Source organism: Lepisma saccharinum, chromosome 9, assembly GCF_977018435.1.
Source record: "Lepisma saccharinum chromosome 9, izLepSacc3.1, whole genome shotgun sequence".
Lineage (NCBI taxonomy): Eukaryota > Metazoa > Arthropoda > Insecta > Zygentoma > Lepismatidae > Lepisma > Lepisma saccharinum.
Genome location: NC_139237.1, coordinates 42,838,402 through 42,862,562, shown reverse-complemented (window position 1 = coordinate 42,862,562; position 24,161 = coordinate 42,838,402). Strand labels below are relative to the sequence as shown.

The window sequence follows — 24,161 nt, the reverse complement described above, 5'->3', positions numbered from 1 at the left end:
CCTTTGATGCAGATGAGAAGGGAATTTTTTATGATGACATCAAATTCAGATTTCTGTCTAAACGGGAGGTCGCAACAGGCACAGTGAAGGTACAGAGAAAGAAGCTCCCCTATGAAAGAACTTACAAAGTCTAAATAATCTTCTAAATACTTGCAACTACTTTCACAACGTACAATATGTCATTAAAGCACAAACTTTTCTTTATAACATTTTTCTGCTTTACATCTTGTTTCGACGCTGCGAACCATCAAACTATGGAATTTTATCCTGAGTAAATGAAACAAGTCAGCACAGGCTAGCAATTGTCAGTAATGGATTAACTATAGAATTACAGTAAACAAAATAAACGACTTATTTGAAAAAATCAATAAGATATAAGCTTGATATGTCTGGATAAGACAAATAGTAATTAAAATTTATTTTAAGCAATTTATTCAAATATGATACCAGAATTTCGAACAAGATCGTCACGGACATCAAGGATCATCTCGCTTTGATTTTGCAGAGATTTATTTCAGTCTCGTCTAGAAAATTGAGAGGAAACACAGTGTTTTCTTGTCTAAGTACCATCTCTATTTTAAAAAAAATTGTTAATATATAGATTTAACTATAGTTGTCCGAACACCCTCTTACAAAGCTATGCAAATTATGTGTGAGGTACAGGAGTATATTGTAACCCCCTCCCTCCAAGTCGGTCTCTCGTGTCTCATCTCATTTGTGTAAGTATTTTGTTTCGGAAAATTCCATTTGAAAAATTCAAAAGAAAAGGTCAGTCATATACTCTTTCTGATGAAGATTTGTATCTTATCTTCGAATTGATGTGACCATGTCTTTAGAAAAGTGTAACCCCCTTAAGCAAAAGAGCTTTCTCCTGGAGGGCGATTTTCTGAGAGTAAACTTTACCTGATTCTATGGTTCCACACACAATTTAAACAATTTTCATCTCCTTAGAGGGGTTTTCAAACCTCGAACACAGGTCAATGAACTATATAGTAGCAAGCACAATGTAGTAGAATAAGTTTACAATCGTTTGAATTTCTGTGGGAAGGAAGATAATGCATGTAATTTATAAACAATATAAACATTTTTTCTTGAGCGAATTGAAAATAGGTTCTTTTAACAGTAGTCCCTTGTCAAATTATCTACGAGGGGATGGGGTACAGGGGTACAACTGGATTAACGGATTTAGGGGGTACAATACCCCCCCTTCAAAAATTTGGGGGTACAATGTACTCCTGTGTTATGACCTGCATTAGCTCCAATGATGTTGACAGCAATGGACACTGTACAGCATTATTTGGATACCACTTCAAACTCTATCAACTCATACACTTCTGCCTTTGTCTTGTGATGACTCTAAATAAGTTGCAATGATATGACATGAGTTTGATGTCATTCAAGAAACCATAAATCACTGGAATCCAGAGCAGTTCCAATGATTGCATGTGACTAACCAATATCCAAAATATCAAACTGACTACAATGTGTCTGGTTACACGCTATCATCTTGGAGGCTCCACATTGAAATGACCATCTTAAAATGCATGGAAATCTTCTTGCTGGGAGAAGTTAGATATAAACTCTAAAGCAAATCAAAATTCTTAATTCATTTAATAAAACTTTACATGTGAAGAAAAGAGTGTGTGCTCATCAGACTACAAAGTGTGTAATTCAAACAAACTGCATAAGGATGTGTACCTTGTCAATTGTAACACAGAAGATGATTCAAGATATCTCAATTTTGAAGACTGGTGCAAGAAACTAAAAATGTCCAAACCACTCACTGTGGCAACTTGTAAATAAACACAAAACTTCACATTGTGCACTTGGAAAAGAGCCTTCTTCAAAGAAACTTCTTCCCATACATCAAAATTCATCTCTGGCCTCCCCAATGGCATAGTAGTAGTGTTGTTACCTTGTAATCAAGGTGTCCCAGGTTCGATACCCAGTGGAGGCATGTAGTGCTTTGGATCCCACTTTAAACTGTAGGTCCAGTTCCAATTAGCCTTACTGTGCATAAAGTGGTGCTTTACACAAACTCAATCAATCAATCAAAATGCATCTGTCGCTCTGTGAAAACTGCAGTGTAATTTCCCCAATCAAAGCAATTATGACTGTGCATGAGGTGTTTGATGTTCAATGAAAAATCTTGCTTACACCTACCCAACAATTTCTGTTAGGAGCACTACTAATCAAGGGCATAGAGTGGCCAAAATATTATCACGCTGATAATACACTGGTAGGCATGTTGCTAAGGATATTGCAGTTTTGTACTAAATTACTTTTATAACTGTTAGCTCAAAATTTACCACATGGAACATTTGAGTTGGAAGGATGGTGGGCTCAGACAATTTTGTATGGAACGAATAGCCTATTGTGATATATGAGTGTCCAGCAAAGATATCTGAAATTAATATTGGAAGACTGTATTCATTGCATACAAAGATTATTTTGATTTTTTAAAAAAGAATCCAAGTGTTTTAATATATCGTTTCTAAATAATAACAATATCATAGCATTTATCATCATAGGTGTCTGCAGGAATTTATCCAGGGATTGGAAACCAAGGCATATATTTTAAACACAGTGCTGTCCACGAAAAACATTTCTTCAGTTTGAAGTTATCATGTTCCTGTGTCAACCATATATACAAATCTCACTTGTTATTATCAGTTCCATATGATAACACAAATTATTGTGACTGAAATGAAACTAAGTGTGGAATATACAGTGTGATCCATTCAAATTTCCCACATTTTAATTCATCATTGCTAAAATTTTATGAAACATAATGGAAGGCGAGTGGTACTAGATGAAAGAAAAACTCAAAGAATTTTATTGCATGACCTCAAAGTTCACTGTTCTCTCACTATGCAGTGCCACAATCGCATAAAGCACAATGGCGACTCCGCAGCAGTGTGCACAATGTGTATTCTGGTATGCAGAGACCAAATGAATCATTACAGTGCAAAGAAATTACCAGAGAGAATATGGAGGTGAAGCACCTACGGGAAAACCATTACGGCATGGTGTGCGAAGTTTTTGGCAACTGGAAGTGTTAATAAACAATCAGGAGGTTCTCGTCGACATGTTTCGGAGGAGAAGGTGGAAGAAATTCAAGCGGGATTTCAGAGAAGCTCACGTAAATCACTTCGCCAAGCGTCCAAGCAGTTCAAAGTTCAAACTTCGCACACCATGCACATGCTGTATAATTTTAGGTTTACATTCTATTTTTCAGAAACGTGTCCTTTTACCTCCTTCTGGATGCTCCAAAATATCGTGGAAAATTACACTGCTGCAATTCAGAAAAATTATCACACTAACGCAAAATAACTACATGTAACAATCTACATCCTTTACTATATGCTTCGACACTAGTTCTTTTTTGTTATCAATAATAGATTCGTTATTTCAGCGCTTTACTTTACGCAAAGTTTATAAACAAAAGGAGAGGCACAGAATTGTACGAAAGTTTCGAAGAATACTTTTGAGTAACAAATTTATTTATATCCAATCATGAACAAGAAACAGTAAATTTCTCCAATAACAACAATATAAAAGAGGATAGTTTTATGACGTACAACTCTAGTTTTACGTATCCTTTTAGAACTTCCCTCAAACTACAACATTAACAATTCTTACTGTGGTTCTTTCTTTTGTCACTAGTCATGGCAGTAATATATACATGCATTTACGCAAATTACAAAAAAATTCTAACGAATGCTAGTACATGCACGAGTTCCAATTGAACTCCTTTAATTGATGCTTCTAAAAAAACTGAGCATATCAAGAAATTCGAACATTACAATTTATCGATATATTAACCACTTTTACCACATATCATTTCCATTCCCTTTTGACAATAAGCAATCTTATAATTCCTATAACTATTTGATGCTCCCAGTATTTACTTGTCTAATAGTGCCAATCTCACATGAATCTTATTTTTACATTTTTAGGAAATCGCAATTACAAATAGCAAGTAGCCCGCGTACGCCTTGGTTTACGCTAGCAATTCAGGCAAAAATGCCCCAAGTTCATTCGCGCTACTATTAACACGCAATCAAAAAGGGTAGTTTGACGCCATGGTGAGATAAAGTACTGTAATAACGATTCTGAAACAACCAGTGTTTTCGTCGATTCGTCGTTTAGTCCTATTACACTCTTTCTTTAGATTTTTTGATTCGGTTAAGTTAAACATATTCCAATCTATCACAGTCCACGAACTTGCATTTTTGCAATCACAAGGAGGGAGAAAAACAACACTGTACATACCTCCATTAGATTTCACATAGAGTACCAGATGGCAATCCCTCACTACCAGGGACGGTAAGTCACTAGAAATCGAGGCTTCCTTCACGTCTCGTCTTCAGGATATTGGCGTCACACATAGGAACATCTCTGAATTCGTATTCAGCCACCAACATGGATACCAATTCGTCTTATGGGCGAAAACACCCAAATCAAACTGGGCAGCGATCAGCTTCGTACATTCGTCAAACGCAGCCTCCCATATAGCGTATAAAACTAATCAGAGAAAGGAATGAATACTGCTTCGCGATATAATGTCCAATATTCGTGGAGAGAGAAAACCAATTTATGGTGAACGCAAAAAGCAAGAAATTCAAAAGGAGGTTAAGTCTCGGCAGCGAGGCAACTTGCATACTTAACCATGCGGCGCACGGAAAATTCTCTCTCCCACTCGTGACGCAAAGTCACGTCGTTCTTATCGCGAAGATTACAGGATCGGAACTGCTGTTGCTTTTTGCTCGGGAAGCGAGCACGAAGCGAGGGGTCGGTGGAGACCTCTAGCGTGATAAATTATAATCCAGGGAAAACAAACAAGACACAAGGCGTACGAATAAAATGAGAAATTGTGACGTTTTTCCACGCGAAAATACAATGCGTAGAAAAAAACGTCACAAATGGCACGTAAGGTAAGTACTAAAATAAAGACATTTTCCAATATAGAAACATTAATAATAATAAATAATAATAATAATAAAATTAATATTTTATTTATTGTTTTAACCAGAAAAGATTAAAATTTTATTTTCCACCAAACAATAGGTTCTCTCTTACAGTATTTGCAAGAGACAGTTATTTTCCACCAAACAATATTTTCTCTTTTACAGTATTTGCAACAGACAGTTACTTTTTCGAGTAAAGATTACTTTAACTACTTGTTTTTTGAACTGAGTAACTGCAGCTGCAACTCAGTTACTCTGTTAAAGTAACTTTAATAATACAAAGTAACTTTTACAGTGACCTTTTACATGGAATCAAATTTTCAACAGCCAGATTTTTGCAATATCTTGAACCAAATGTTCAACTAAAAAAGTTGGTGAATTGTTGATTATTCAAACTGTGAGGAAAATGGTTATGCTTGTTATTGCCAAAATCACCAATTTATGTGCCCCAAATGTTTTCTTTTTCTTCAGAACAGATAAGACTTAAGAGTATATACTCACCCTGGGAATAGCACAAATTCTAGGCTCGACAGTAATTAACAAATATATGGCTTACTAAATATACAGGGTGTTTCTGTGATCTTGATTCAAACTGGCAGGGTGGATGAAGACTGACCCAAGTACAAATATGAGATAAGAAACCCTGGTCTGGAAAAGCATCATTAAAAAGTTATACACCAAAACTAGTTGGGGCTGCCTATTACAGTGGAATAAGAAGACAACTGTACGATGTGGCTTGTAGACGTAATACAGACATTCAGGGTGCACTGCTTGGCAGTAGCGACTGTTTCTTGGGTTCCAAGCCAAGGGGCACCCCTTGTATCCCCTCCTGGCAAGAATCCTTGCTGCCCGTGATATTGTCAGAATGACTATAGGAATGTTAGAGCTGATGAGAGACAGCTTCTTGCAATGCTGTCGTGATGTCATTTTTAACAACTACTGTAATGTTTTTGTCATAGTGTGCTACGATACACTGTAGTAATGTCTGTATTAAATCTACAAGCTGCATCTTTGAGTTGTCTTCTCATTCCACTGTCATAGGCAACCCCAACTAGTTTTGGCTTATACTCGTATTGATACTTGGGTCAGTCCCCGCCCATTCTGCAAGTCTGAATCAAAGTCACAGAAAGACCCTGTATGACTCTCATATTTCACAAGCAACTTAATTTAAAAAGAATTTAAACAAAAAGAAGATTTCTACTACTCACATATATCTTTGAAACTACAAGTTTCCAAATGGAATAAAGATATTAATTTATTATTTGATTTATTACTTATTTGCTGTGATGCAACTCAGTCAAAATATGTATCAGTTTATGATCAGCCAATTTTGCCTCACTTTCACAGTTTCTGGTGCATACATCACAAACGTATGGCCTGTTTGATGTGTGTATTATTTGGTGTCGTTTTAAAGAGCTCTTCTGAGAAAATCGTTGTGCACAAAATTCACACGAGAAAGGTTTCTCTCCGGTATGTGTAAGCACATGTCTTCTAACATCTGCTGGTGTAATGAATTTTTTCAAGCACCAGGAACATGTGTGTTTTCTTTTAATATGTCCAGCAGATCCGATATTCTTCACGATCTTCACTTGCAGAACCGGTTCAGAGATGAGAAGGGAACTGAGAAATAAAAAAATGAACATGAAAATTGTTTCATTCTTTAAAAGATACTAGCAACAAAATAGTTTAAAAAGATTAACAATTATAAAAATATGCATTAAATTTAGTCTTAACAATTCCCAACAACATATTCAAGTTCTTTATTTCTGCTTGATTATCTTTTATCTTTAAATTATACCCAAATGTACACACAATGTGGCATCAGCATTATACATGATACATGGTATAATGACTAATGACTAGGAATAAATGTATTTAAAACTCCTGCTGTACTCGAAGTCATATCCAGTCCAGTTTTTATAACCACTTATCAATATTGACCTACAAGTAATGTTTATTAGCTCCCCCTCTCCGATGCATTGCTACTGTTATGTCTTCCTTTTCACGAAACAGAAACACACATGTCAAGATTGAAACTTAACTGACAAACGAAGTGGATTTACATTATATATGTATCTACAGTCATGGAAAAAATACTTCTCCCATAGAGGCTTAATACCAGTAGTCTTATGGGGGAAGTATTTATTTCCAAGAGAGTACATATGTATAGACTAGGGCTGAGCCATTACTAGTGGTATTGGTATCGAAAAGTATCGGTAGGAATTTATTTACCAATAGCAGCAGATACTTTTTGCCATTTTGGTCTTTCACGCAGTCCGCAAAAATTCTGCATGGCACTTTCAAGGAGTCTAATTATCCTGAAAATTATGCAAAACTCGAATTGACTTTTCATTTTGCACCAATTTTGAGGTAAAAAACTGGATTTTGTGATTATGTAACATATATTTTCGTATTTTAATTCTCTACATACTAATATTGATCAATATTTTGGAGAGCTTTAAATTATTACAATTTTCAAATATCAGTATCGGTGGGAATCGGTGAGAGTATCGGCATTGGTATCACTCCAAATTGGTATCTGCTCAGCCCTAGTATAGACTATTACACTTAGCCATTGCTGTCAGTTCACCATGCATAATAATACAATATATTGGAAATATCATGTTATGAGTCATAACAAGATACCAACTTTATTTCCTCCCCTACATGGGTTGTCCTGGGTACCTATTTATGAGAGACTGTGTAACCCCAGAGTCCTCTCATGCAGGGTGCTTTCACATTTCTACATAGGTGGAAAATATTTCTACCTGAAATCACCAACCCAAAGAATCAAACATATGGTTCTCCTGTATGGCAGTAAGATGCCCTATCTCTGCCTTTCTCCCTGTTACGAATGGACCAACATGAAACTTTTCCTGATGCAGATAAAGTACCAATATAAAGTGCACTTATACTGATAATCAATCAGATATAAATATGTAAATGTTCCTTCAAGAATAAGAATGCATGTAACAATGTGACTGCATTAGGTTTTGCTAATCAAGGGGTCCCAAGTACGATACCCAGTGGTTAGGATCCCACTTTAAACTGTAGGTTCAGTACCGATTAGCGTTACTATGCATAAAGTAGGCTTAAAACATCAACTCAATCAATCAATCAAGCATTGGCCTCTGCCTTAGGGAAAAAAAGCATATTTACATTTACTTTATAAGACTTGGGCATATGATTATGAAGGATACATTTACATTCACAACATAATAATAAAAAGGCATAATTTTGCATAAAATTACAGATTAGTTGTAAGCACATAGAATAGCTAAAAATATCAGTAATTTTAGTGACAAACAAATTTACCAAAATGACTATATTGACCTTTAGAGGTAGAGTACAAATTAATTCTATTTTAGCAGAAGTATGCATGATTATATGATTCTTGGGGACCATCCTTCCTTGAATCACTAATTTTACTCTCTTTAAAAATGACTGAGACACCTGGCACCGCTATCTTCATTTTGAACAACCTTGTTGCCTGGCACACATTTTGGTCAATGAAAGTGACTTTGAAGGACTTTGGGTGAGAGTCTCATATTCAAAAATAAACAAAAGTGTTATTGCAGCCTGTGAATTTACACATCCTAGTGGTTCAGTTAGAAAAGAGTGTGAAATGTTGCAAACGATGATCACAAGTTTACCAGCAAACCAATAATCAATATTCCTTGGAGATATGAATGATCTGTTGAATGATGATGAAGACTCAAATGTGTTATTGGAAGCTTGATCAGTTCTAGGACACAAACAACTCGTTACTCTGTGTACAAGAATTGCATGGGCATGAGACCATATTTACTCCTTAAACTCTCACTTCCACGCAGTTACAAGAACTGTCTATCAAGACATAAGTGACTATTTCTTATTTACACCACTCTCAATATATATATATAATGCATATACACAGGAAGCTAATTACTACCTATAAAATTCATAAATATACATGAACCTGAATTTCACACCTTCAAAACATAATTTTCATTCTATGCAAGTACATCTCCCAACTTAACCATGGACAACAGAGTCAATCGTCTGCAGTTTCTCATTTTGACAACCCTTGATGAATTTGCTCCTTTGAAAATTCTGGGTGATAGAAACCAGGAATCCCTGCATTACCCCTCAAATTATAAAATTAATATCTCAGAAGAACTGATTGTTCAAGATTCTTCTTGTGACTATACATGGGAACAATACAAAGCTTTTAGAAATTATTACACAACTATAACTAGATAGGCAAAGTAAATTATTACAAATATATGGGGAACCAAACCATTATCATTAGCAACTACAAATGGAAGGTTATCAATGGGATCAAGGTTAGAGGAAAAATTCTATAATTAATCACCTACTACTCAACAATGTCATCCTAACAAGCCCATCCAATGTAGTTCATTATATAGAAATTTATTTTTCTAATATCTGTAAAATGAGCAGTGCACATTAATCCCAGCAATTCAGGTATAAAATATTAAGGGAAGACCTCAATTCAGCCATTGTCAAGTAAATTGAAGAGGTCACATTAAAACTGATTAAGTTTTAGAAATTCTTAATAAATTAAACATAAAAGTGGGAGGATCTGGTGGTATTCCTTACAGCATTGGAACCATTTACAGTGGAGCCCCATGCTCAAGGTCTCAGGTTCGATCCCCGGTCGGTTCAAATCCGGGAACTTTTCTAACGTTGGAAGCGGCCCCGGCGCCCACCCAGCGTTGAATGACATGGGTACCTGGGGGAAACCCTGGGGGTAAAGGCGGTCATGGGCGTGATGCTGATCACAACACCCCCACTCATGACCAGATCAAGAAAGTGTGGGGCGTTACCCCCACACCCCCTATATTCCTTCATGGCGTAGTGCTAAGCACAGGGGAGCACTTTACCTTTTTTTACAGTGGAGCCCCTCGCGGACATAAATATGTTCTTCCAGTGCGGCCAGTTTCCAACAAACACCAACAACACACAAATCTGAATCTCCTACTTTAGCCTTTTCCGTAACCCCTACAATGAGCAGAGTACTAGAAATCAACAATCTAATCATCTACATGGATCAGGAATGATGTATCTTCAAAATTATTACTACTTAGTCTGCTTTATTAATGGAACAAGACACTGGACGAAAAAACAAACTATTCTCTACTTGGATTAATCTTCCTTCGATACCATTGATCAAAGATGTTAATACAAAAAATGAAATAATATATTTGGCTTAAATAGCAAAACAATTCTCTGGATGGAAAGTTTCCTCATGAATAGAAAAGTTTCAATGAAAGTAGGATGTTCACTTTCCACTGAGCAATCAAGTCAATCAGTATCTTGAGGTGTTCCACAAGGCTCTATACTTGTCCTAAAATTATTCAATCCATTTATTGATGATATCACATTAATGAATTCCATCTCCAAATAAATAACTATTAATAAAATACAATAAAATATAATTACATTCATATATTTTGAAAAAATTGTAAGGAACTCAATAGAGATAGTTGGCTGCACTTTTTGACTCACTTTGACTCTGTTTGCACCAAAGCATCTAGTTGGTTACACCATGCTCACCGAGTCGTCTAGTTCATTGATTTGGAGTCAAGTAGTGTATTTGGTGTCTGCACCATCTGCACTACCTTTCGGATCGGTGTATGTTTGGTGTATGGTCATGTGGTGCATGCTAACTAATCAAATGACCGTTTAAAGCAGCATACAGGCCTTTGTTGAATCTTCTGAACTCGAACACCGCTTTCCGTCTAGTTGGTTGAACGTAATTTCCTTGCACCACTCTGACACTGGATACACCTGCACTGCACCGAGTGTTAAAAAGTGCAGCCAACTAGACAGGGCTAGTAGACATTTTGACCTTTCCTTTATTCATCCTGTATTTGAGTATAGTGCTAGTCTTATTTTTGGTGCTAACTTAACTCATCTGAAGAAACTTGAAACAATCCAAAACAATTGCTTAAGAACCATTTACATGCACTCACAAGAAAATAATTCTCAACAATTGTGCAAGACTTACAAAGTACCCACAGCCACTTCAAAAATACATTACATCTATCTGAACAGTGGCATGCATACAAGGTAAGCTACCGAAGCACTGCTTCGGTATTCAATTCTAATTTTGCATAACTCCCAGGATAATTAGACTCCCCGAAAGTGTCAAGAGGCATTTTTGCAGAGCCCATGAAAGACTAAAATACCGCAAAGCAGTGGCGTGCGGTGTTTTTATCAAGGCAAGCCTGCCGCTAGATGTACTATTGTTTATTTAAAAATTATATATTCAGTGCTTTGGCTATCTAAATGGTCACTGCATGCTACTGTATCAGAATAAGATATTCCATAGTATACATAACAAATCATCTCCGTTACATCATAGGCTTAAGCTGCATTTTGAAGTGAGTGCCCAAAGCACCAGATCATCCATCCATAGAGACTTAGTAATCCCAAAACCTAACAAAAACAGATTTGGGCAGAAATCCTTCTCCTACACCTAGCAGTGGTAACTTGGAATTCAATCTTGACGAAAGTCAATCTCAGTATCAGCAAGTGCAGTTCTGCCATCTTCTATCTTCACATGTCCATAAATTCTAGCTTGCAGTTAATCATCTCTGTGTATTTAAATTTTCATCCTCAAACAGTCAAATCCATATACATTCAATTCCACACCCACACATCCCTACAATTCGAATTTAATTTCAATTTACACATCCTAATTTTCACGATATTATTTTGCTATATTAGAACATTCTACTTATTCATGTGCATTTTTTTTAAACTTATCTAATTTTCCTTACGTGTAGTTTTTGTATATTTTTTATTTTTTACTGTACAGAATATCAAGCCATATATTCTAACACTTTTTTTTTAAAAAATGAAATATTGTAACACTTAATTGTAAGATAATAAATAATAATAATAATGAAAAGTGGGATATAAGGCATAATGTAAATTTATTTAACATTACATTTAAATACATTTAATGGTACTTTTAGAATATAAACATGGATATTTTTTTATTAACCTCATTCCATGCATGGCACATATAATTCTTCTGCAAATATTGAATAGATAGGGAAAACATACAAATAAATTAATATTTATCAAGTAAATGTTACAAAATGCAATGTTAACAATGTAACAATTTTTTTTTAATTTGAAAAAAAATATCTTTACTAATATTTAGGTCAGTCAGAAAAGAATGAGACTAACTGTGTGAATGCTACATGTTTTGCATTAGGGAAAAAGTGAACTTCGTCTGTTGCCAAGTAGAAGTGCAGAGTTTTCCTCAGAGTTGGCACTATGGGGCAGGCAGTATTTTTAGTAGTTTTGGACGTCACATGGACAAGTGAGGTGCTCTTGTGCTGTTGTGTCATCATGGAACGTAACTATCATGGACAACAGAGTACAAACTAGTTTTTGTAGAAAAAAAAATTATAACAACATCAGGAATTTTGAATCAGTTACAACACTGCTTAAGAAGCAGCAACCCATGCAATTGAAGCACAACCACACCCTATGGCCAAAAACACCCAAACCAGGTTTCAAATGTGAGAAACAGCTGGAATCTGTATTCTGGGATGCTGATGGCATCCTGATTCTGAAATAGTTCCCACATGGTGAAAAGATCAGCAGTGACAGGTACTGTGAACAGTTCCATTGTCCTTGTCATAGAATTCCCCAGGGAAATGAGCCATACATGTCCTTTTTAACATGATAACATCAGACCTCATATGTCTGCATAGACTAGGGCAAAACTACATGAACTTAAGCTTCCTTCATACTCGTCAGACTTTGCATTCTTTGATTAAGCCTTGTTTGACAGTAAATAAACAGCCAGAAATTCACCAATGGTAAGTCCTTACAGATTCCAAAAGACTGGTTCCATCAGAAAGTTATCAAGCTTGCAGAAAAGATGGAATCGATGTATTGAGGCAAGGAAGAATACATTCAGCATTCCTGAAAATCTCAAGTTTGTGCTATGGGATCTTCACATCCAAATTAGCCTTTTCCTACTGGTCAAAGTATAGGATAACCATAACTAAAAATAGATAATATCCAACTTGCATATCAAAAGCTCAGATCTACAAATTTGCATTTCTAAAGTATAATTCAACTAATTTTTGAATTCTACAGATATATTGATATATTGTTTTCAAAACTATTTGCTCACATAATCCTGTACTGTCAGGTAATGAAAAGAACCTTAACATTGAGCATCATACCACTCAAAAGATTAACGAAAAATTAACAAATAAAAACAACTAAACCCCACGGTCTAACAGCCCTATACAGCAGGGGCGATTCCTCCAATGTAGGAAGTGAGGAACTTCCTACAGTTCATTTGTACTTATTTTGAGTTATCTACTTTTTAGGAGTTTAATGTGTTATAAAATTATGAGCGCAATGTAGTATGTACAATTGACTAGATTAGCTACTGTCAAGAGTTGGTGCTTTCGCACGCACCAGCAGCAGCCGAAAGACGATGGCCACAGGCTTTCCGCTGCTCACTGAGGAACCACGGCGGTCATCATACAGACAGATGGGTGAGGGGTGGAAGGGCCAGTGCAGGGAGGGGCGGTGAGGTTGCGAAGATCGGCGAGGACTGAAGAACCAGCAAGTTGTTCCTCAATCAGCATTGCCAATCCTAGCAAAATGGTACTAAACCAAGCACAGTTTCATATTTGTTGGAACTTTGCACCCTGCTTTTGACATAGTGGTAAAAATCAGCAAAAGCCAGTCCCTGGGAGAGGAAAAATCTAATTCAATGGAATATGTTTTCAGGAAATAGAAATAATATTATGTCCAAATCTTATTTCTACTTCACCAGTGGACATGTTTCAAACAAAAGGGAATTTCTGATCCAGCATCAAGCTTTTTTACAACCATGCAACGACCCGACTCATCTTCTATATTTTCTTCATGCTGCCCGATTTAGTTCGTCAGGAGATTCTGTGGTAGGAAATCGGTGGAAATTTGGAGGTAAACAATTTTCTCAACACTTCTTAAGTTCTATGTTGAACCCATGTTGTTTGTTGTACAATTTTAAACAATTTTGGGGGGAAATTTATACTATTTCATAACTGTTACGCAAGTTCAAAACTCTAGAAAAGTAGATGCAGAATTACAATTATCTGAAAAAAAGTAATTAATAATAAATCCTAGCACAAGTTAGAAACATTTAGCATAATTTCGAAGTTTAAGCAGCACTTTTTGTTATCGTGAACCCATTCAACGACAGGGAGGGAGAAGAAAATCGAAATTCTTGAAAAATCTGAAATATCGTTTATGTTATTTTCGTCGGTTTTTATCGGTTCACATTTAAATATTTCATAGTTCAAAGTGAGGAGCAAGGGGCCCTTGCTCTACCTTGAGCATAGGCCTGCAGCTAACATTCTAAATGCAATGGATAGTACAAGCGATACGTGTGAATGTAATTGAACGCATTTTTCAAACCTTCCTCAGTTTACTATAATTTCTTCCTACACTCCGAAAAAGTCACGAGTCGCCACTGCTATACAGGCCAGGCTCTGCCAAGCAGCTTTTTCATTGGGTGACTCATGATCACTGCTATTAGTTCCATCACCCCTTGTATCTAAAGATATCTGTTTGGCGGTTACGCGGATATATATAATTTGCTCTGATAAGGTTACTTTTAATTTCTTCTGCGCAAATTTTATTCGCGATCGATTTTGCCACCCGTCTGGTGGTTTCATCGTGAAGTAAATTTGCGAAGAAAAAATTAAAAGTAAGCATATCAGAGTATATTACCCATCACCTCTGTTATCTGGCTTTTGAGTTGGGAAACCAAATCATTTCGATAAGTTCCCAATTATTCTCACAATACTGGGTCCACTCCAAAATTTTAGGGTCTCTCACCAGGAATTGAATCTAGGACCACTCCTACTGAAGGCAAGAGCAATAATCGCCTTGTTACACAGGAGTCCTAATAATAACACCAAAAGTTGTAAATTCCCTTTACTTACATTTTTTCTCTACAATACCAAATAGGTTACAGAAACATGAAGCACACTGGAAATTATAATATAAGAACAATTTTCATGTGAAAAAAATGTTTTGTGTCTTAAATGTGCATAAGTACTTCGTGAAAATTCAATTTCTCCTCTGTTTCAAATTTTCTGCCACACTGTTTGCAACCAAAGGGCTTGTTGGTTGAACTATGAGTCTTCACATGTCGTGCTAATGTATCTTTTCGAGCAAAACTCCTTGCACATAAGTGACATGAAAAAGGTCGCTCTCCTGTATGTGTCCGTTCATGTATTTTGAGAACATACGAATTATAAAAGACCTTTGAACACCATGAGCAGACATGGTTTCCTTTCATTTCTGATTTAGCAATGAGAGTGTTTAGAAGGTTCTCGTCCAGAACAACAGGGCCAGTTGGAGGAACAGACCTGAAAATTAAAACAAAAAAATATATATAACATTTATATGTCACTGAAGAATTAGTAAATTATACATTATAAAATTGTAATGCTATCCCCATGTAATCAAAGCATCCTAGTTTTGATCCCTGTGGAGGCACATGGTGCAGCGGTTTTGATGTCAGTTTAAGATGCAGATCCAATCACGGAATTATTTTATCAATTGCTTAAATGCAGGAACTGCAAAATTCCCATACAACACCTTTGAGGAGTCTAATTACCCTAGAATATAGGCAAAATACAAAGTTTTCAGTTATTTTTCTCCAGTATTACGTGAAGGACAAGGTTTTGTGATTGTATAATATGTATTTTAATATTCTGATGTAATTCTTGAATATTTTAAAGCAAAATTGTGTAAATTGATGCATGTGATTGGAGTGGAATACTTATGTTCACCAATATTTCAAATATCTTTTGATTGTTACAATTTTGAAGCTTTGGAATGCTTCCAACCTCATACACAGAATATTCACTCTTAAATTTCTACAACTCAAATTTTGTTCTTCAACCCACAAATTTCTGATTGCTTACAAGTATAAATGTGTTGAAAATAAACACAAAAATGCAACATAAACTTAGAGAAAAAGTGAATCATAAACCACCATATTGATGATTTTCATCCTTCAGAAATGGTTGGTAAGGTTCATTTGAGATTACTTTTTCCTTCACCTCATCATCTATTAATTACACTCTACTAACTTCTGTGTTCAATAACAATCACCCAGTTTTTGCTTTCCTTTGCACTTACTATTTCTCTTCCCCTATCTATACTCTATCCACTCCTCTAATTTCCACAATACTACAGCATATATCCTCAGACACTCAAAATTGCTGACCAAGGCAGAATTTATTGTAAATAAACACACTATAAATGCAAGGTTTCCAACCTCTAACAGAGTTTCTTCAGACAAAGATTGTCGCTTTTTCAAAATTTATCCTGTATAATTTTTTGAAAAAGTGTATATTTTCACGAACTTTTTTTGCATTACTCAAATACTATTGACTTTGAGGTATTGTTCTTAATAAGAAAAAACTAAATTACACAAACATTTGCACAACTTTTCATGTTGTTGACATCTCATGTAATGATGCTCGAAAAACTACACTGCAATTCAGGCTTCCTTCATAACAACTTCTCAGATAATATGTAGTGCCAATGAAATAATCCTAATATAATTTTTATAAGCGTTATTGGAGTGTTTTGTTTGTTGTTGAATTTGGATTTACATCTTCCTTTTATTTGTTGAAGCTACCACCAGGACATTTGAGATGGTGCTTGGTTGTTTACGTTACAGGTATTTGTAGCTGTGAAATCCTGTTAACATTTTTTTAGATATTTGATGTTCTTTATGAAAATAAAAGCTTCTATTCATAATTTATAGCAATGTAATAAATTGATGAAATTTATTTTGTCATTTATCCTTTCAGTTTCTTCTGGTATTGGGTGGGGCTCTCTGGGATGTTGCGATTCCCATGCTGTGGTACTGTTAGTTATACCAGTGGTTTCCAACTTCAAAAAAGTCCAAGGGCCAAAATTATATCCAGCAGTTGATTGGCAGGCTGCTTTTTGTCATTTTTTTGGGGGGGGGGGGAGGGATTAAAAATTTCAAAAATTGAAAATAATGAACTGAAAATGTAGTACTTTCGCATGACCTAAATTTCTAAAATAAGGCAATAGAAAGAATGGAATCACAGATCAAAATTGTATAATTACAATTTATTTCACAAAAACCCAATACTTATGGCTGAATTGAAAGAAATTAAAAACACACCATACAAATAAGAATCCTTCATAGAAAGTGTTCAATGTGAAAATTGAGGCCGATCTGCTTCTTTTATTAAAGTTGGAATGTCCACTTCAATTTCTGTTTTTGAAAGTCTCGGAAGGTGAAACAGTGAAGCATCTGCCAGTCGGCTTCTGTAGCGGTTTTTGATGAACTTCATTGAAGAAAAAATACTTTCACATGTGTATGTGCTGCCGAACAACGATGTCATTCTTTGCCCAAAACTACCAAGGTTTGGAAAGCGTTCCTTCAAAAGGTATTTGAAAAACTCTGGGCCCTTTTCTTGCCATTGTTGTTTGTAATGAGGTAGTCTTTTTCCCAACGTTCTTCATAGGTTCAATTTTCATTTTGAATCTTACGTTTTTTGGAGATATTGCTCATTTCAATATTTGCACAAACTTTAACAATCAGTCACACTACAATCCGAGTTGGAACACTGGAAATCTCTTCGTACTTCGTGCGTAGTAAAACAGATCTCTATAGCGCCACAGTTTGTTTCTAAACACAAAGAGTGAATTCATGGTGGTTGCGGTAAACGCGGTTTAAAATTACTTACATGAAATTTAGAAGATTTCGTACTTCCACGTCAGTGACGCGGTACCATCTCCGCTTCAAACGCCGTACCCTTTTGTGAATGAAGACAGTGGATCTTCAAAATTAATAGGATTGAACCATTAATTTGTGCAACGCGGAAGTACGAAATCTTCTAAATTTCACGTAAGTAACAAAGAGTGAAGCCTTCGCTGAAGCGGGCGAGTTCATTCCGCATAGCGAAGGGGTAGAATGCATGGTGTGAAGAGAAAGTTATGTCACTTTAGATTCTGATGATCATTATTGACTGCAGAATCAAGTCTAGCTGTGATATTGTCTTTCTTCACAGAGCTTGCATTCCTCCAGTAAAAATAGAACGTATTTTAATAAAAATACATAAAATTCATGTATTTTGCAAACTGGCTTCACGGGCCGCAAAAAAGGCATCGTGGTCCGCATGTGGCCCACAGGCCACCAGTTGGAAACCCCTGATGGACAATTTGGTTAGTAATATTTATGTAACACACTCTAGCTACTGTGTCAGCTGGCCACCATGACGGAGTGGTTAGCACATTGTGTTACGATGCCAAGGATCCTGGGTTTGAATCCTGTCCTGGGCATGGATGTTTGTGAGTGTCCATTCATAAATTTCATCATATCATCACTCATCCCCTTCTTCGCAAATTAGCCAAAAGTGGCACAAAAAAGTAAAATAAAGCAAATCAATCAAACAATCAATCTAGCTACTGCATCGATTCTTGCATGTAATTTTATTTGTGCATTATATTATATTATACTTCCATATCAGGATTTAAAAACATGTAAACTGATGTGTCTGTGCTTAAGATAATGCTCCTCCCACAAAATATATATAAATTCTACATCAAAGCCACTGTACCTGTTTTGCTGGTTCCGCCAGGTTAGAACCAGTAACTCTAAGGGGTTATAATACAACTGCAGACAATGAAGGCAGTAAACCTTGAAATTTAATAGGTTGTAACTGAATGAAACAAGCAACACAATTACGGAAGCATTTGAGCAATTTTTATGTTTTCTGAATAACATCATGAAACATCATGAACACATAACCAGGTTAACTTTAACAGTTCCTAAAGATGAAGTTCATATACACTGTCATAAGGTCACAATCTTCTACAGAACCTTAGATTGAGGTCCTCCCAATGGTGTTGTGGTAATTCCATCCTTCTATTGCCTTGTAAGCAAGGAGTCATGGGTTGAATTCCCGATGGAGGCATGACACATAATGGTTCGCATCTCACTTTAAATTAGCCTACCTGAACATAAAGCGGACCTTAAACAAACTTTAATCAGGACCGTACCTTGCAGATATACTGTAAATATTCATGATTATGATCTATCGCAGCAATGTTTTCCCCTCCACTGTGTTTAACACCAAGCCATGAAGGCGTATAGGGGTTGTGGGGGTAACGCCCCACACTTTCTTGATATGGTCGTGAGTGGGGGTGATGTGATCAGCATCATGCCTCTGACCGCCTTTAGCCCCCAGGGTTTCGATGCTGGGTGGGCACTGGGGCCACTTCCAATGCTAGAAAAGTTCCCGGATTTGAACTGGGCAGGGATCGAACCTGGGACCTTTAGCATGGTAGTCAGACACGTTACCGACTGAGCCGTTGAAATCTTGTTTGGACTAAATCCAATTGTACATTTTTTGTTTTCTTTGGATCTTGTTCAGATGATTGAAATTCAACAGATTTTGTGTATTTATTTATTTATTTATTTACTTTGTGCATTTTACAATGATACAGAAAGTCTTCGATATGTTAACAAATAACTACACACATTCCAAATTATCAATTAAAAGAACAAAGTTTCTAACAACAGCATGCAAATCAAGTCAAGCCTGAAAAATTGATGAAAAGCTATAGAAATGTATTCTGTGCATTAAACATGAATACTAATATTAGTAATAATAAATCACCTTTATGAGAGATTTCACACCGAAGAAACATGCAACATGTGACATGCGACAAACTACAAGCAACATGTATCGCTTGGAAGCAAACCCTCAGTAATCAATGCAACCTTTCGAACCGAAGAGACATGGCAAGCTGAATGTGTTGTTTATCGCTTGTGTGTCTCTCCGACTGGCCCATTTTCTCAATGCTGTGCCACCTCAGTTTGTTGTTCGCGTATGCGCAGTGAATGCTTCACTCCAACGAGCTATATTTAGGCTCTAGAAGGGAGCTCAACCGCAGGCCTTACAACATGTTTGAAGTTCTAATTTCTTGATGTAATAAAGTATCAACATGTAGAATGTTTTAAGATTAAATCACGACGTTTTTTTGGCTGTATCAAGTTATTTGGTGCAGTTATCAGCTGTAATTTGCCTTCAACATCCTCTAGAGAGGCCGTGTTTTGGCCATTTAGGACGTGACTGCTTATATTTGAAAAAGCCAGCACATGGAGGCACATTAGTCCAAAATAGATCAGTCACGTGGTAAAGTACTCTAGTGCAGTTCTCAACAGCCAGGCCACAACCGACCTGGTATGGGACCCTGGTATCAACTATACTGAGCTGCAAAAGGTTCTGCTGAAACTAACATAATCCCAATACCATATTTCAGTTTTTATGCACAAAGAGACTAATTAGGACTGGACCTACAGTTTAAAGTGGGACCTGCCCCACTATATGCCTCCACGGGGTATCAAATCTGGGATCACTTAACTACCACGAGACGACGTTACCTCTTCGTCATCCATATTTTTATATTTGTCAACAATCCTACATGTAATCAAACTATCATTACTCTTTATGATTGTGCCGGCCCCCGTGGCGGAGTGGTTAGCACATCACGCTATGACGCCAGGGGTCCCGGGTTCGAATCCTGGCCTGGGCATGGATGTTTGTGAGTGTCCATTCATCAATTTCATCATATCATCACCCATCCCCATCTTCGCAAATTAGCCAAAAGTGGCACAAAAGGCGAAGTAAAATAAATCAAATCAAATCAAATCAAATCTTTATGACTGTGCCAGTATTTATTTATTAATATTTAATTTCATGGGTACACATTAATTCATCCACAAAATCTTAAATACTGGAAAGGTATTTATGAGGAAAATTCTTGGGTTAAGGGCACTGACTTAAAAAAAAAAATACTGGGACATAATTTCACAAAGGTGGAGAACCATTTCTCTAGTGTTTAGGTTTTCGCTTTATCCAGGCTGGAAAGTCTGGCATATACAGTTTGAGGTGAGTGCATATTATTTCTCAGTTTTCTCATACACAACATGCCTCTCCTGAGTTTCAATAACTTGCAAAATTTTACAATGGGATTTACATGTAACAATGTATTTTGTTCCATATTTTCGGGTGACTAATAAACTAATTAATGCAATTATATTGGTGCTATCATGTGAACTGAGCAAAGAAACAAGTGTCGCTTGCCCGTGTCATGTGAAGTTTGTCTCTTTGTGAAGAAGCTCTTGTGTCTCTTTTCGCATGTTGCATGTCATGTGTTGCATGTCACTTGTCTCTTTGGTGTGAATTCTTCCTATTGGAGTGCGCATGTTTTGGCTTTGAAGACCACTTTTACTACAAAGCCTTACAACTAATTAAACTATTAGAGGAAAAAAAATATATACATATATATTGTTTCACAAACATGCAAAATGAAATAAAATTTGGGGAACTGATTTCTATGTGGTGATAACTTGTGTTCATGAACCTGATTTGATTTTTTTACTGATAGCAATAAAATACCAATATAAAATTTACAAATATCATAAACAAAAATTCTAGTAACCCAGTTTAAAATTGCAAATATTTCATTCACTTCCTTAATTAATGCATGTATGTAGGTGATTACAATACGTTTGAGTTTAGTACAAAAATTGCACTATATAGACATTTACATTACAGAAAAACAGAGTACATAAACTGTAACTTTATATCTATCCACGAAAAATTTAATTAAGTAGGTTGAATATTGAACACAATACAGTGGAACCCTGATTTTTCATTTTTCTGCTTTATAAATTTTACCTGGCTGGACCCAAAACATTGGATTGTTTTGCAGATTATACATTTTTTCAACATTAAGTTTTCTAGCCATAGTTTCATGTAAGAACGTATAATCAACATTCCACTGTACGTTTATAAAAATATATCTGTGGTAAAACTTTTGGCAATTTTACCAGAAAACCTATATAAGCTGATACTGAGTACTGATTATTATCAGTAAATGTTAGGGATGGGCCGATATGAAATTTTGGCCGATACCGATAAAGTACCAATATAAAATTTGCCGATACCGATAACCGATATTCTACCGATCCAATGGTCCTTGAAGAACCTGAAATGTTCATTGATCTCCTTAATAAATGGGTGTTTTGAGGCGACTGCAGTGCAAGAGAAGCTAAATATTTAGACATTTACTTTTTAGAAAGAAGAGCATGGAAATTATCCATAAAAATTACAACAAAATGGCAGAATTTTGCACTAAAGTATAAGATATTTATCGATATATCGGATCGGTAAAATAATCGGTAATTTTACCGATACACCAATATGCTTATATCAGCCGATACCGATAGAGTACCGATTAATTGGTCCCATCCCTAGTAAATATGTCCTATTTCTCCTAAAACCTGCATAATATTGAATATTATGTGAAAAAAGCTCAATCAATTTTCAAAACAAGAAGTCTGTGTTGTTTTAATTCTCTACGGAAATTTCAAACAATCAGCCCCACAGCATGAACCTGCCCTGGAAAAAGACCTCTTCTGAACTTTAAGCAAGGGGGGAAAAAAGAATGTTTCTGAAAGCTTTTGCCACACAAACAGTGTTTGCACACAATGGACATGTTTGGTTAATTGTGAATGTTCATATGTCTGTTTAATGCAAATTTTCGAGCAAAACTCCTTGCACATATGTGGCACGAATATGGTCGTTCTCCTGTATGTGTCCTTTCATGAACTTTCAGATCATATGTGCTGTAAAACTTCTTTAAACACCATGAGCAGACATTGGTTCTTTTAGATGATGCAGCAGCTATGACAGCATTTATAAGATCTTCATTCAGGGCAGCAGAACCAGATGAAGTGAGAGACCTGAAAAATGAAACATAAATATGTAATATTTACATTCACAAAAAGAACCTACAAAAATATGATGAAGTGTTGGGTTTTAAATTAGAATTTAAAAAATGTAATCATTTACAAAAATGAAGAACCGATATTCACAGGTTATTCAAATTTTCATCAATTTAAATTGATATCCCTCTATTGCTATACCATTTACTGATAAACCAACCTTTGTACATACTTGTACCTATTAATTGTGAATATCTACAATCAGAAAAGTACATGATACATAAGGTGGAATATCCAATCATTTATTTTCACATTTTCGAAACCTAATTTGAATATTTCCACCTGGAAAAATGTCCTGAGGTCATAAGAAGAACATTGGTTGAATTTGCTGTATGACAGTGTTTAAAATTAACAAGTTATTCGTAATCCAGTAACAAGTAACAGTTACATGAAGAACAACAGCTATATCTTTATAAAATAACTAATCCTTAATGTATCTCGGTTTTCTAACAGTATGTTTCAAGCACTGAACAAAATCATGATTTGTTATGAAAATGGAAATAAAATATTAACCTTTGATGTTCATTTCTTAGAAGCAAATGTTTTGAATAACATCATTTTTCAAGTACGATGGTTTACATTGCATTTTCTTCCTTGTATATATTCATATTTAAACATACTAGGCGTCAATAATTTTTTGCAGTGCAAATATTTAGTTTTCTTCATCATCTGTTATGACATGGAGGGTGTATGTTCCATGTGGTAATCTCATCACATATATTGTAGTCATATGCAAACTTGCCTCTTCAGCAGAAATTTCAAATTCACTGCCATGACAACTACCTGCAGGCTGCATGTGCAGCATCAAAATCTTCAGAGCATTCATCACCTTAATTACTCAGAACTTCACCACCTGCTTCTTCTTCTTCTAACAGTCACTGCATAATTGTAGATTCTCCCTCCATACTGAAACTCACACTAACAAAGAGTAAAAATCAAAACATACATCTAACTTGGCACATTAATTCATGTGCAAAATTAATGACATGGTTGGTCAAGGATGAGCGTTGTAGTCATTTTACAACTATGTTTCAGCCTAATATCCTGGTAGCAAATGGAAGTTATGCTTAACTGTGGCAGCATGTTGTTTCCATTCTAGACAACTGATCAAACAGCTAAGAAAGCAATGGGTGACATAAGTGATTTCCAATCCACTGACCAACACAGGGGTTAATTATGAAATTTCGAGAAATTGCCATAGATATAATCCATCAAGCAACATGTAAAAAAAATAATATATATATACAGGGTGTTTCTAAAGGTCGTTTACAACGCTTGGGAGGTGATTCCTCACACGAAAACAA

General features: G+C 35.8%; 1 protein-coding gene across 1 annotated transcript in view; it reads right to left on the bottom strand.

The window, feature by feature from the left end:
- Window positions 1–22,559: 22,559 nt before the first annotated feature.
- The window catches only part of LOC145992033 (uncharacterized), a 280,869-nt gene continuing 279,267 nt past the window's right edge, over window positions 22,560–24,161 (bottom strand). Inside the window, exon 4 of the mRNA XM_083128149.1 lies at window positions 22,560–22,815. Within this exon, the coding sequence (XP_082984275.1) occupies window positions 22,575–22,815 (241 nt within the window). The 3' untranslated portion in view covers window positions 22,560–22,574. The remainder of the gene's footprint in view (window positions 22,816–24,161) is intronic.